General features: G+C 44.9%; 1 protein-coding gene across 3 annotated transcripts in view; it reads left to right on the forward strand.

Annotated features, from left to right (window-relative positions):
* The window catches only part of ABCC4 (ATP binding cassette subfamily C member 4), a 283,125-nt gene that overhangs the window by 126,685 nt on the left and 140,965 nt on the right, over nucleotides 1-15,475 (forward strand). For 2 of the 3 annotated variants that reach the window (XM_004709768.2, XM_045296368.1), the window contains 6 exons: nucleotides 1,857-1,953; nucleotides 4,174-4,383; nucleotides 5,219-5,359; nucleotides 5,897-5,934; nucleotides 6,349-6,443; nucleotides 8,326-8,472. In XM_004709768.2, coding sequence (XP_004709825.1) covers nucleotides 1,857-1,953; nucleotides 4,174-4,383; nucleotides 5,219-5,359; nucleotides 5,897-5,934; nucleotides 6,349-6,443; nucleotides 8,326-8,472 — 728 coding nt within the window. The remainder of the gene's footprint in view (nucleotides 1-1,856; nucleotides 1,954-4,173; nucleotides 4,384-5,218; nucleotides 5,360-5,896; nucleotides 5,935-6,348; nucleotides 6,444-8,325; nucleotides 8,473-15,475) is intronic. The other variant, XM_045296369.1, reaches the window with a different exon arrangement.

Raw genomic sequence — 15,475 nt, forward strand, 5'->3', positions numbered from 1 at the left:
TTCCAATCCATGCTGACACTCTGAGAGAACTACCCCGTAGGGGTGGCTGCCTGACCAATGCTGCCATGGGCATTGATTGTGGGTCCAAGTAAAATTAATTCTTTGCCAACTCCAGTCTCTTCTCTGTTTACCGTGATGATGTTTATTGTTCAAGTGGCAAAGATTTTTGTTTTCTTTATGTTGAAGTGTGATCCTTGTTGAAGGCTGTAGTCTTTGATTTTCATTAATAAGTGCTTCAACTGCTCTTCACTGTCTGCAAATGAGCCATTTGCATATGCTGTTTACTAATGAATCTTACGCCAATCTTGAAACCATGTTCTTCGCATAAGCCAGCTTCTCTGATTATTTGTTCAGCATACAGATTGAATGATATGGTGAGAGAATGCAATCCTAATCCACACATATCCTGATTTTAAGCCCTGCAGGGCGCCCCACCCCCCACCCCCCCGCCAGGTTTTGTTCACGTTACTGCTTCTTAGTCTGTGTACAGGTTCTGCATGAGTACAATGATTGAATGATATGGTGAGAGAATGCAATCCTAATCCACACATATCCTGATTTTAAGCCCTGCAGGGCGCCCCCCTCCCCCCCCACCAGGTTTTGTTCACGTTACTGCTTCTTAGTCTGTGTACAGGTTCTGCATGAGTACAATGAAATGTTCTCAGAATCTCATTCTTCAGAAATTGTTATGATCCACACAGTCGAATGCCTCTGCACAGTCAATAGTACATGGGTATTCTCTGCTTTCAGCTTAAATGCAGCTGGCGTAGGCACTGATATTCCTCATTCCACAACCTTTTCTGAATCCAGCTTTGAATTCCAGGCAGCTCCCTCACATAAAGACTGCAAGCGTGGAAGCCCTGGGGGGCAGTTCTATTTTTCTGTACAGACAGGCTTGCTCTGAGCCAGAATCGACGTGCGCCTTTGGGCTGTGTTTGTTTAGAAGACTAGGTTGGGGTCTTTGGTGGCACAAAGTATTTACCCTTGAGGACGAACCTAGATGGTGGTGGTTTGAACTAACGCAGTGACACTGGAGGAATGGCCTCATGATCGGCGCATGAAAACCCTCTGGATGGCAACTTGTGTTTTTCCTTAGTGAGTTTCATGTCTAACCTTACTTGGGGAGAATGGTCTAGAAAAATATATTTTGGCAGTGGTTACCAAGAATCTATTAACTTTTTTTGGGTACTGTGTACGTCTGCTAGGCAACCCCAAAAAAGGTTTTCATTTTACATTTTTACATACCTGCCCTAACACCCCCATCAAACAGCAACCACACTCACTGCCATCAAGTCGCTGCTGACTCATAGTGACCTTATAAGACAGCGTGGAACCACCCTGTGGGTTTCTAAGAGTGTACCTTTAATGGGAGTGGAAAGCCCCATCTTTCTCCTTAGGAGTGGCTGGTGGTTTTGAACTGCTGACCCTGAGGATCACAGCCTAGCACATAATCCCTGTGTTACCAGGGCTCCCTGCCTTAGAGAGAAAATAATTAGTTATTTTAGTTGTCATCTTTTGGAACTTCAATTATCCATATTTTTCCACATAAAATGTAAGAGTAATCATTAGACTAAGTTTTTAAAATAAGCAACAAGCAGATTAGTTTAGTAGCCATCGACCTTCTTTGCTAATTTTGTTTTTATAATTTCACCAGTGCTGTGTGTGAACTTGAGCTTGGAATTGTTTTCATTGATTGATATTTGTATTTAATTTAAATTTGTATTTGCATTTATTTTCAGACTGCAGCTGCTTTATTCCTCTGGTGTCTTGGTCTTGTCATGGTTTCAAAATGTGGGTCTGTTACCGGGAGTACCCCCACTAATGTGTCCTTGTGTACTGCACCTTTCCTTTCACAGGTGTATTTGTCAAACCTTGCATGAGAAGATCACCATCTTAGTGACTCACCAGTTGCAATACCTCAAAGCTGCCAGTCAGATTTTGATACTGAAAGATGTAAGTAGTTAGCAGATGTCTGCAGAACTGGCGAGTGTTCGGTGGGTTGAAGGCGCGGCCTGTTTTCAGACCCCTGTGCTTGGGCTTCATGGCATACGACTCTTCTTCCTCAAGTTTATGTCTCACTTACAGTTGGTATTGGTCAGTGCCTTTGAAGATAAGCTTAAAGGGCTTATGGAAACCACAAAACCTAAAGTATATTAAATTGGTATCTCAAACTTATAAAATGAACATTCTTTTAGAGAAATTGTTGATGGTAATAAAATTTATCATTTAAGTTTGACTTAAGTCCAAGTACACTTCTCATTATTTATTAACTTATTAACATATTCATATTCCTTTAATCACATCAATTTACCTAAAGAATGTCTGTCATTAAAGAGCAACATAATAGGGCTGGGTTTCCCCTGGCCGAGGCACCCAGGATGCTGGGCAGCCAGTTATTTTGTCTCACTTCCCGGCATTTGGTGGAGCCTGTTTGGGGCATTCGGCATGGCAGAAATATGGCAAAAGTCGCTGTTATCATAGGACATTCTTAGTGGGTACAGGTGTGTTGCAGGAGCTATTGGAGTGAGTGATATTGGTATCAGGAGTACCCTGAATGACATGAATGTACAGACTCCTTGGGGAAGAGCATTAGAGAGACTTGGACCAGCACAGGGCTCGAGAGGTTCTATCCTGAGAAAGGCGCTAACCTGACATTGTGAGAAATAGCCAGGGAGTCTTATGATGGAAGATGGGCCCAGAGCAGATGCCTAGTGGACTTGACTGTGTGATGGAAGGGAGCTTCCATGTGGTCCAAAGCAAGCCCGATCTCTTTCAGGGGTTGTGAAATTGTAGTTCACATTTTTTGACATATTATTGTACCATGGGAAGTAAAGTGAGTTTAGCAAGTTTTCAAAGATACTAAATTTGGGTTTTTTAGTAAATCATTTTTGTGTTACTGAAAATATTTAGAGCAAACATACAACAATTTCTGCACGTGCTGTTTAGTGGCGTTGGGGACATCAGTGAAGCTGAAGCCATCCTCACTCTCCTTTTCCTCTTGTTCCTCAAACTCCCTTCTTATCTAAGGTGGGAATTGCTGTTCTCAGTGTGAGATCATAGGTAGTTTTAAAAGAGCCCACTGTTCAAAGCAGACATTCTTTACTAATTAGCTTAACCATTGTTTGGTATAAAGAATCCTTCAGGGGATATTTTTTTTTTTAAACCTTAAGGTTTAAAGATTTTCTCTGGGTCATAGGATAGGGGTACATCCAGCCTGCATGGTTCCAGAAAGTTTACACTATGAGAATTTGGGATTCTGTTCTGTATACTTCCCCCTTTTGACCTAAAGTATCTCCCTTGATGTAATGGAAGGACAACAAAGCAAGGAGACAGATGGGTGGTCTTAGTGGTCCAGAAGACTCAAGGGTGGGCTTAGTCTAGCGTGGCTGGGGGGCAGGGTGGTGTGAGATCTCTTTAGGTTAAATGTTGGCTCTGTGTATCACTCCTTGACTTGGCACCTCAGCAGTCCAGTCTTTAGCCCTTGATTTTTCCACCGACCCTTGCTGAGATGACCCCTCACTGTAGGCTTGACACTTCTTTCTCACTCTTCAGATGGTTAGTATTTCTCTTCCTCCATTCTTTTGGTATAAGAATAGAATCAAATTATGAATATTAACTATAGTTTTTAGGGCCGTTTCAAAATGGAGACCAGGAGGACTCATCACATGGAGTCCATGTTCATGGCTGGTTTTCACATGCTCAGTTCTAGCAGGGGCACATGGGGCATGATCATCAGGTGTGTCCGTTGACTCTTATCCATGCTGACCTACTTGTGTTCTCCTCCTTCTCAGTCTTAGGTTTCTTCCCCAGTTTACTCTTCTTTGAAACCCTGAGTATTCTGAGGCTTATGTCAGTTTCCATGTCACCTATGAAGGGGATCTTAATACCTCCACTGGCGTCTATACCGTTTGTTTCCTTAAATGCTCATAGTGTTTATGTCAGTGATTTCCATTTTTAACATATGATTACACACTTCTTTGAAACCCAACACAGTTTGTCATTGAACAGAATGCTCAATTATGTGTTTTTTGAGTATATGGTTTTGCTATGCCAATAAGCTAGAGTTTACTGAAGAAAATCATAGTTTAAGATCAGCTTACCTCTCCTGATTTGTGTTGGTGGTAAATTATTTGATCCGTGTTATCAAATATGTCTTCTCCAATTCTTTTTTAGGGTGCAACAATGCAAAAGGGGACTTACACCGAGTTCCTTTCATCTGGGGTCGACTTTGGCTCCCTTTTAAAGAAGGACCACGAGGAACCTGAGCAGAATCCCGTGCCTGGCACCCCCACGCTGAGGAATCGGACCTTCTCGGAGTCTTCAATTTGGTCTCAACAATCGTCGAGACCCTCGTTGAAAGAGGGCGCTCAGGAGGGTCACACTGTGAGTTCTGCCCCAGAGACTCCTGGCATGCTGTAGAAACTCAGGAGCTAGCACCTATTTTCCTTTTCCCCCTTCCCACCCAGGAACCCTGTCTTACTCACGTCTGCCTCCCCAGGGGTCCCCACTGCCACAGGAGGGTTACTTGCCCTGCTGTCATTTGGAAACAGATGACCAGATTGTCTCTGCACAGCCACTGGGAGTGGGGTTGGGGAGCTCAAGCCGACAACGTTTGGGTTAGCAGTTGAGTACTTGGCTATTTATACCAACAGGGCTCCTTCAGAATGAGCTCATGTGCCTTCCAATATGTAAAGAAGCCCTCCCCAACCAAACCTGGAATCCTGGATGGTTCTGTTGATTGCGCAGACTAAACCAGATCATTCCAGACACTCAGGCCTCACTCTTGGACCCTCAGGGACCAAACATGCTCCTCCTCGCCACCAGCCAGGTGCTCTGCACCCAGGCACAAGGTTTGAACCCAAGCCCTGCAGTACTGGAGGAGCATTTGGTAACAATGTCACAAATCCCTGTTATCTTGGTACCGGTGCCTGCATTCCCTTTGTTTGTGCTGGCGTGTCTTGGAAACCGCGGTGCTTCATTGCCGGAAAAGCCGTGCCACAGTGAACATAGCCTTATGCAAATGATGTTTATTTCCAGTAGGTGTTCAGAGTTGGGGACAGCTGAGTCCAGGGTTCAATGCATATATGAGTGCAGCCAGTATGGCCACCACCTCCTCCTTTTTCAGCTCGACCACCAGCATGCATTGTCAGCCTTCAGAGACTGCTGTGTACGCTCCTTTACATTGTGTTTCTTGGCCGGCTTTCTTTTCCCTCCCTAGTCGGAGACCATGCAGGTGGCCCTGACCGAAGAGAGCCGATCAGAAGGGAAAGTCGGCCTGAAGGCGTACAAGAACTACTTTGCTGCTGGTGCCCACTGGCTCACCATCATCTTCCTTATTCTACTGAATGTCGCCGCCCTGGTAAATCCTGAACTTTGTACCCTTAGGCCAGCGATTCACAACCTGTGGGTCGAGACCCCTGTGGGAGTTGAACGACCCTTTCACAGGGGTCGCCTGATTCATAACAGTAGCAAAATGACAGTGATGAAGTAGCAACGAAAATCATGTTATGGTTGGGGGGGTCACCACCACATGACGAACTGAATGAAAGGGTCGTGGCATGAGGAAAGCTGAGAACCACTGTCTTAGACCCATAGTGATCAAGACCCACCTTTATGCTCTTATTCCTGTCTTTTCTACCCCTTGCAATCTGGTCTGCAAAGTTCATCTCCAGGGAGCAGCCCAAGTGATGCTGACTGGGCCTGCACATCACAAAGGGCATCTAGAGAGAAAGGGGGACCAAAGAGTGTCCATGATAGATTCCGAAAGGTCAGGGCATCCGCTTGGCCTCCTTTGTGCTGGCGCGTTCTGAGGGCCCAACGCTCTGGGCCTGCTGTGGGACAGAGGACGTCCTGAGCTGGTTCGTGTGACTGACAGCTGCTTGTGTTTCCTCCCTAGGTTTTCTACGTGCTCCAGGACTGGTGGCTTTCACACTGGTGAGTTAGGTCCTTGTGTGACAGAAAGTGCTACGGAATCCCTGTGGGGGTGCGCCCTTTACCTGAGTTGCGGGAGAGATGGGGTTTTTTTGTTTTGTTTTTCTGGCTTTCCCACCTAATCCTCCTCGCTGAGTTTACCTGAGGAGGAGATGGAAGTTCCTGGCGCTGACACGTGGCCTGTAATGGTCTGCACCAAGTCTGGTGACAGTCAGCTTTGAGACCCAAAAGTCACTATCCAAAATGAATTTTTATTCGGCGAATGGAGGTACATAGTCAAGTGTGAGTCAGGAATCTCTCCAGCATAGAATGGGTCTTCCAAAAAGCAGTGGTTTTATTTGACATTTTAAAAAATGTGTCAGAACTCTGTCTGCTGCCTAATATGTGTATGTCTTCTCCTTGACTTCCATTCCACAGGGCAAATGAGCAGAGCGCACTGAATGCAACTGTAAATGGGGAAGGAAATGTAACGGAGACGCTAGATCTCAACTGGTACTTAGGAGTTTATGCAGGTAACGTTTAATCATTTGCTCTATTGTGCAAGAGTCTGAGGTGCTTACAATGAGTCTGTGTGAGTAACTCAGACTTCCAGGGGGAATTCAGTAATGTCTTAACAGATTAAGAGTCTGAGTCGAATTTACTCTGTGAATTAATTAGAATAATATTTTTTTCCCCCTAAATCGGCTGGAAGAAAGAGGTCGAATGAAGACTCTTAATTTGCTCTGTACTGGATTTTGAAAGTTAAACCAGGATTGAGCATTCAGGAAGTCAGCCACTGGAAATATATGCCTATTGTCTATTCTAATAGGTTGCTTTAGCTAAATCTTCTATCATTATATGGATGGGCAAGGGGATTAGAAACGGATCCCCACCCTGTGGTTCAAATTGTTCCAATTCTGTCTGAATAAGCCCTGTCTTTTATTGAACTTGGATGCAATTCTCTGGAAGCAAAGCACCCCAAATAAAAAGCATTATTTCCTCCCTGGTATGCAAAGCTCCCCTCACCAGACTGCTCATCTCTTGGGCTTCACTAATTACTTAAGAGAGAAGCTAAGCAGGGACAAATCCTGTGTCAGGGAGTAAGAATTCCTTCCCGTTCCTACCCTGGGATCACAATGTTATCACCTTCCCAACTGTGTGATTAATTTAACATTTGGCTTGCCAAACTAATATTGCCACAGCCCTCCATTCTGAGCAGAGTGCTTCGGATATATGTAGCATTGCGTACTTTTTAAAGGAAACCCTCATGTAAAACTTCAAATGTCTCCACCAGCAAACACTCCTATCAGCTTTTCTCTAAGATAGAGTGAGCTATCTTGATAGGAGCCCTCTCATTTAAATGTGGTATTTATTTCGTCCATCGGTGGCCAAGAAATCTAAATCCATTAGCTGTTTGCCTCCTGAATTGGTGGACCATGTGAGACCTGAATGAAGGGAGAAGAAAAAGTGGTTCTATTATATATTCATGTAGGATTTAGGGCTAAGAAAATGCCTATTGAGGGAGTTTAGGCACTGGAGGCGCTTCCCCAGTTTAAATAACAATGATGCATCATCTGAAGGGGGCGGGGGGAGAAGTTACCCGATTGAATATTTATTACAGAAGCTAGCCAAACTCTATTTAGCACTGTGTGTTCAAGAGATATTAGGAAAGCTATTATAATTTTTATGTGCATAAGAAGTACTCATTGCGTCTTGCTAATAAAACATACCATTTAAATTATGTTCGCTTAAAAATGTTCTAGTTATATGAAAAGTCTGAGCGGGATAACTGTTAGTTATTTCGATTACTTGTCTTAAGTTTAAATTTATTATATTTGCTAATGTATTTTCTCCCCAGCCAGTTACTTAAGAGGTTTTCCCCTGTAATTTTAATATTATAGTTTCAGCTTCTTTAAAGTGACTTGGATCTTTTCTATAAGGACTAGGTAAACAGCATTTTTTCTTCTGTCAGTAGCGCATGTGAACATCAAAACAGTACAGTTTGAATTCTGGGACATGTTGTAGAACCTATCATTTAGAATATGAAAAAGGGAAAATGTACGACTTTTTAAAAAGTATATTATTTTTTAATATAATTAAAACATAATGTCAAATTCAACATCAACTACTTTTTAGAATGGTCTCACTTGTTCTGATTTTCTGATAGATCCTCTTCATTAGTCTAGGAATCCTGGTGTAAAATCATAGCTCATCCCAGGCTCCTGTCCCACCCCCAGCATCTGTTCAGTGAGACAAAATAAAAGATTGAATTCTTCTTTGTAAATGAATCTTAGGAATACACTTTAGCTTAGAAGGAACCCAGAGCTACTTTTCTGAAAGGAACGAAGTCCTGTCTTTATATGGACTCCGGCCTGCTTTAACTCTGTGTCAGGGAGCATTATTTCTCTTTTGCAGGTTTAACCGTGGCCACGGTACTTTTTGGTATAGCCAGGTCCCTGTTGGTGTTCTACATCCTTGTTCATTCTTCTCAAACTCTGCACAACAAGATGTTTGAGTCCATTTTGAAAGCTCCAGTGTTGTTCTTTGATAGGAACCCAATAGGTAAGTCGGGCAATAAGTTGATCAGTAAACGTGTCTGGTTGCATTTTAATATTTGAAATGGGGGAGGGGAAATACTTGGGTAAGGGACCACTGTAGTGTGCTGGCTAAATTCTCTACAGAGAGCATCACGAGTATTTTTCTTCTTCCAGAGAAAATCAAAATACAAGAGGCATGCAACCTCTTATTCTGTTATGTATTGTGTATAAATAAATGAATATTTGGTTTTGCATCATGATGTATAGTATGTGAGACACTATGTTCACGAAAACGGAACTTTTTTTTTCAAAGCTATGTATTTAAATTTTTTTTACAAAACAATCTTTTTACTTTCAAATTAATCTCCATTATACTTAATACCATTTGTCCAATCTGTGATTCCATTATCGGAAACATTTTTCAAACTCATCTGTTTGCATGGCAGAGGGCACCCCCCTCGTTTTTTGCTTCACTTCTGTGTCATCAAATTCCTGTCCTTTCATGTCCCTCTACGTTCTCGGGAAACAAACAGAAGTCACACGGAGGGAGGTCAGGTGAGTAAGGTGTGTGGGGCAAGAGAAGCATGCTGATGGCACAATGAGATGCCTGCGTGAGCAGGTGCATTGTTGTGGTGACAAACGTCACAGCCACATGCTGTTTTCTTAAATCAGCCATCATAAAAAACGAGGTGAAATGGCTTTTACAAAAAAATGCATTGTGACCAGAAAGAACCTTCCCAGGTGACACCAGCTGCGTGCATTAACTCAGAGTGAGTTGCTCAATGCTTGCCTAGTGGGAAAAATATGTACTGTAAATGCTCTGCTCCGCCCAGCACAATCTTGTTTTTTTTTTTAGGGGTACCCCCTCATAAACATTGACGTGTGGTGAATGCTAAGTGGTGGCTATATTTACATGGCTCTAGGAGTCCCTAAGTGGTGTACATTATTGAGCTTTTCATTACTGACTGAAAAGTTGGTGGTTCAAATCTATCCCAGGCGCCTTTGGAAACACAGGCTGGGACATCTACTTCTGAGAGGTCACAGCCAGTGGAAACCCTGTGCGGTGTGCGAATCTGTTCTGAAATCCATGGATTTGCCACGGGTCCGGAGGATCGACTCGGTGGCACTTGGTAAGGCCTCAAAGAAAGGCTTGCGCTGATCACCAAAGCCCTCTGCAGCAGGTGGCTGATTGAGGGAGGGTATCGATTTGTGGGTTTGTTTCTCTCATTGGGAAGGCCTTCCACTTCTGACACTGAAGCGATCTTGAGTGTCCAGTGACTCAGGTCTGTGCAGCACATGACGAAAAAGTAATGAAGACCCAGTGCTGGCAGCGTGTGGACACCTCCTTCAATAGAAAGCTTTACGGCTGTCCATGTGAGGTGGGCTTTGGTTGCACACTAGGGACTTTGTGGTCTCTGCCTCCTGCCTCCTCAGTAGGGAATTCCTGGCTGTGTATTTTCCAGGTGGCTTCCAAGCCACTGATGCCCTCTGGCCAGTCGAGCCTCTGAGGGGAGCCTCCCTGGCTAAGGCACCAAATTGCCCCAACTTGGCCAGCTGGGTCATCATGGTGAGGCCCGGAGCACCATTGTTTGTAACGGTGGTAAGAAGATGGTCAAGGCAGAAGGGAGGACTGACGGGAACAAGGGGTTAGCCTGGGCCTTGCTGGTGACCAGCTATACAGATGCTACTGGATAGGAAAATCTCTAAGCAGGAAGATGTGGTTGAGATGTGGCCTCTGGAGCCAACTGCCTGTGTTCAGTCTTGGGCGAGTACCTGATGATATTAGGTGTTCTAGTTAATCATATTGATAACTGATGCTAGTTACTACTAAAAGAGCTCCTTGGTGGCATCAGTGGTTAAGTAGTGGACCAATACTGAAAACCCACTCAGGGGAGCCCTGGAAGAGAGGCCTGGTCATCTGGTGGAGTTCTATACTGCACACATGGGGTGGCCGTGAGTCAGAAAGGACACGTGTGCAACCAACAGCAACAATTTACAAACGCTAACCGATCTGTGTTCGTTAACTTCTATGCGCCTCTGTCTTCTTATCTCTAAACTCGTATGCATACTCACTTTATTAAAATATTACGTGGATTGAACCATGTTAACATTCACAGAGCTTGGGAATGTGCTTTTTGTATGGTCATTATTTAAGAAACGCGCCGTTCATTATTAATGTGGCTAGGTCTCAAGGACCAGGCTATTATGTGAAATGGAGAGTGACTACATTGGGTCACGAAATGGAGGGTGATGATATACCATTACGTGCTTGCCAATCCTCCGAGAGTCATGGCCCTGCCTAGTGGACACATCATCGCTAAGCCCATGACGGCCAGCTTGACTCTTGCCTAGCACCTCAGCGTTTTGACAGACACGTGAACGCTCAAAACAGTTGGAGAGTAGAATGTTACTGTTGTCGTCAAAAAACGGATAAGAAGCCAGTCAGTCATCAAGGAGCAGGTGTCATGTTAGCCAGACCGCTCATATTCAAGAGCTCCACGTGTCTCCGCATGCTGACCTTTCCTATTCAGGATCGATGACCAAGTGTCAACCTCCGAGGTCTCCAATCTTAGAGGAACCCCTTCCTTCCCGGTCTGTTAACAGGATTTCACTCCTTCAGTAAAATGAAGCTCAAAGAAGTACTCCAAAGATGGACACCTTTTCCCTGAATTGTGAGGGCTATAAGTGGTTTACACTTTTAGTGGTAGGTCTTAAATTTTTGTTTGGACAACCATTTTGGAAGTTTTTCCAGTGGGGGAAGAGCTGCAAAGCTCTGAATTGTGCTTCACAGTTTGTATGATGGATGCATGTCCTTTAACAGTTTATATGTATTTTTTCTTCTCCCCTTTAGGGTAGAGAGGGAGATAGCTTGGTTTATATGCCTTATGAAACTGGCCAGTTTAATGCCAGACTCCCCTGGATTACAGAGTTTGCCCTGGAAGCAGCGTGGAGAAATGGGGAAGCACTCTTTTTTTTTTTTTTAAGGACTTCACCACTCAAGTTTATCTAGCAGGGGTCACTGAGAGATTTCCATGCACTCAGACTCAGGATCCTTATAACCATCAGGCTTTAGGACGCTCAGGGAATGGGGAGGACTTTTGCCCTGTGTAGCTTCCCGGGGAGCAGTAAGGGTGTTGTGTTGGTAAGTGGTAGAATTCTTACAGGAGACTCCCATTCGATTCTTGGCCAATGTACCTCACAGCTGCCACCAATCTGTTGGTGGTGGTTTGTGTTTTGCTCAGCAGGCTTCTCTGAAGGTTTCAGTATCGGAAGAAAGGCTGAAAGCCAGGTGCGTGTCAGTGGTCCAGTCTGCAGTGATGATGGGAATGGGACAGGCCCAGGGAGGTATAAGTGCATGGCAGCTAACAACAGCAACAGTTCTGCCCCTGCAGCGCCTGCTTTGGGAGAACCCCAAGCCTAGCTTGGAATTGAGTGTGCTTGGCCATTGTTCCTTTATATACCTTGTAGCGACCGGCATCTGGAAGACACCAGTGGGCTGTGGATGTGGTGGGAGAACCTGTGCATCGTGTGCTGCCCTGAGAACATGGAGTATGGACTGACATCCTATAGAAATGACTCCATGCGTGAGTGCTTCCCCTTGAAGAGGGCTGCCTCTCGGGTTCCTTGTGCAGTGTTGATCCATGGGAGACCCTTTGCCCTTGTTCACAGAACCCAACCCTCAGTGGGGCTCTCTGAAAGCTGGCTGCCACCCCACCACCCTTAAGTTCACGTCCAAGGGACGTGGAACAGGGGAAGTAGCCGGGCGTTGCATGTTCTTTCTCATTGGTGAATGACGTTGACTGTACTGGGGCCACTCCCAAGGTCATTGGATTTTTAGGAAGATTGCACTTCTCCAAGTCATAGGAATTTGAGAGCCCATTTTGAGCACATGTATGATTGGGTAAATGGTGGGAGTATTTTGTTTGTTTTTTAAAGTCTCAGTACTATGAGGTCTTACTACCTATTGATCTTTCAAAGCCTCGTACAATTTACCCTATCTGGGTCACATTCCATTCCAACCACCATGTGGCTTTAGAATGGCCAAGGTGGTTTTCTTTCCCCTCGGTCTCTTTTCTACTTCTCTCCCCCACACTCATCTCTGTTCTTCACTCGATCCATGTTCAATGTTTCTAGGTAACGGCCTTGTCAGACAGAGCTTCCCATTTCCATCTGCCCCAAGATGCCATGGGCATTGTGACTGCACCTTAGGTGGGATTGTGCATTCCTTCGCAGACAAGCGTTCTGTGTCTGCGTAGTGTTTGTTGCACCTCTCTCTCCGCAGTCAAAGCTTGTCTTAATCTGGGCCCCATTAGAGAAAATGGGGAACAGCAGCAAGTCATTCGGAAATGAAGGGATGTCTTTGGATTTCCAATGTAAATCATGGCTTCCTTGAAGTAACCATGTGATTGTTTACCTCTGCCACCAGAGGGCAGCATGATCTATATGATCTCAGGGAGGCCCTTGTTGCAAAACCTGGTCGTTTTTATTTTAAAGTTTTCTTGGAAATTCAATTTGTGTTCCCTGGCTCTGTATTTGATCGTTTTGATAGGGAATTTTTGAAGAATTTTCTTGGCATATTAAATTTGAGATGTGAAACTCTATTACCCTGGGAGCCCACACATTTTCTTTTTTAAATCATTTCATTAGGGGCTCAACAACTCTTAATCAAAATCCATACATACATCAATTGTATAAAGCACATTTGTACATTCATTGCCCTCATCATTCGCAAAATATTTGCTCTCCACTTAAGCCCCTGGCATCAGCTCCTCATTTCCACCCTCCCTTTCCGCTCCCCCCTCCCTCATGAACCCGTGATAATTTGTAAATTATTATTTTGTCCTATATTACACTGTCCAACGTCTCCCTTCACCCACTTTTCTGTTGTCCATCCCCCAGGGAGGAGGTTATATGTAGATCCTTGTAATCTGTTCCCCCTTTCCACCCCACCCTCCCGGTATCACCATTCTCAGCACTGGTCCTGAAGGGATCATCTGCCTTGGACTCCCTGTGTTTCCAGTTCCTATCTGTACCAGTGTACACCCTCTGGTCCAGCCAGACTTGTAAGGTCGAATTGGGACGACGGTAGTGGGAGGGAGGAAGCGGGAGGGTAGTGGGAGGGAGGAAGCATTTAGGACCTAGAGGGAAGTTGTCTCTTTCATCGTTGCTGCACTGTACCCTGACTGAGCCCGCGCATTTTCAGTCAGGGTGGTGGGATTTCCTAATTGATCCCTTCTCGACCGGTGCCTGTGAACTGACATGGAAGTCTTGACCGGGTGTGTTTTAATTCCTGCAAGGGTTCCTTCTGGCTCCCTGTGTGATCTGTTGAGTTTTCCTCCAACACAAGATGAGGCCGCACGAGGCCACTAGCGTCAGCAGAACCTCGCTGTTCTTAGCAAGTGCCGAAGATTTAGTGCTTCATTTTGGTGAAGGGACCAGTGGAAAGTTTCCTCTGTGTTTGCTCTTTTCATGACTAATTATGGTGCCATGACACGTGGCACAGGGCAGCGATGATAATGGAGTCCAGATAAATATTTTTCTTTGCCAGCCACTTAACGCGTCCTTTAGAAACGACGCCACTTTCATTGACAGGCACTGTGCTCGTCCTCTGGGGGAGGCGCAAAGCTGATGCTGGGCCACTTTTGTGGACACTTGTGGGTTGTAGTTGTGCTAGTGAGTTAGTTAGTTTTTTAATGAAGCAAATGAGATTAGGGACAACACTCTTAGGAAACGGAGAAAGCAATGCATTGACCCCCTACTTGGGGTGGACGGTACTTGTGGTCTCCGGAGTGAGCGATGTAGTCAGTCGCTGGTGCTCGGTGCTCAGAGGCCTCGTCTCGAGTCTTCCTTAACCAATCAACTGGGGAAGTGAGAATAGTGAGGATTCATGGTGCGACTGACCCGGAAGCTTGCTTCCATGGACAACATCACAAACAGAAAATATTCTGAGTTGGCATGTGCGTAGCGCAGGTGTGGAGGCCTGGGGCGGGGCGGGCGGGGCGTTTCTGGTCTGTTTCTACCTCAGATTACTGGCTACTACATCTAGCAGTTAAAAGTGGGACGAAAGCAGCCACATGAGCTCCTTGTCTATGAGAAAGACTGTTTTGCTCTGTCCTTTGTTTGTACGCTCTGAAGTGTACCTCTACTCTGCTGGGGGGAAAATGAACAGAGAAGACACATAATTGTAGGGACAACTACCCATGTGTTTATCCAGTTCAAATGACCCCTGGAGTTACTGCTAAATGCATCTTTTTTTTAACAAGTGTAATATTTCAGCACTGTCAAAATTACCAGGCCGATAATAGGCCTGTTAAATTATAGCTCTATCAGTTAGGAGGTGAAATGATTCTGCTTAGCGCACATTAATCTATGCCTGTTCACACAAGTGATTCTGCTGAGCAGGTAGCATGTTTAAACAAGAAAGACTGGCCTTAAAGCCTCTGATTTACAGTAGGCGTTGTTTTGACACAGCATCATTCAAGACGATTTACCAGGCCAGGCCTCGTGCTAAAATATTTTACCAGTGTCATCATTCGTCACTGAGAGCAGGATCCAGTCCTGAAGCTGGCATATGGGTAGTGTGCCCGTTCAGGCCACTCACTGTGTTCTTTCAGGCAGATCTCCTGGCGAAACTGCTGAAAAGACGCTCTGGGGTGCCTTCCTTGAGAGGCCTGAGAAGATCACTGACCCATCTTGCCTGGGCTGCTTCTCATGCTGGCTTAAGTCCTGGAGCTCCCCACCACCTCACCCCACCCCACACTACCCCACCCTACCTCCTCCCTGACTGAGCACACATAAAGAACATGATTTATATGTACATTAGTTCGTTTAAGAGGCTTTTGTGCCCAAGGAAGAAGTTAGTCATCATCAGAAAGCTCTGTTGCAAAGCAAAGGCATGCATTTCCGCTTTCATTTTTCCTTGTTAATAATAACAAGGGCAAGAGACTATAAAGGGATAGCACAAAAGATTGCATAAATCAAAATGATTCTCAGCCACATAAATATTATTTTTTCAGGTTTGAATCGAA

Source organism: Echinops telfairi, unplaced genomic scaffold (genome assembly GCF_000313985.2).
Source record: "Echinops telfairi isolate 266 unplaced genomic scaffold, ASM31398v2 ScPeMD7_7405;HRSCAF=8443, whole genome shotgun sequence".
Lineage (NCBI taxonomy): Eukaryota > Metazoa > Chordata > Mammalia > Afrosoricida > Tenrecidae > Echinops > Echinops telfairi.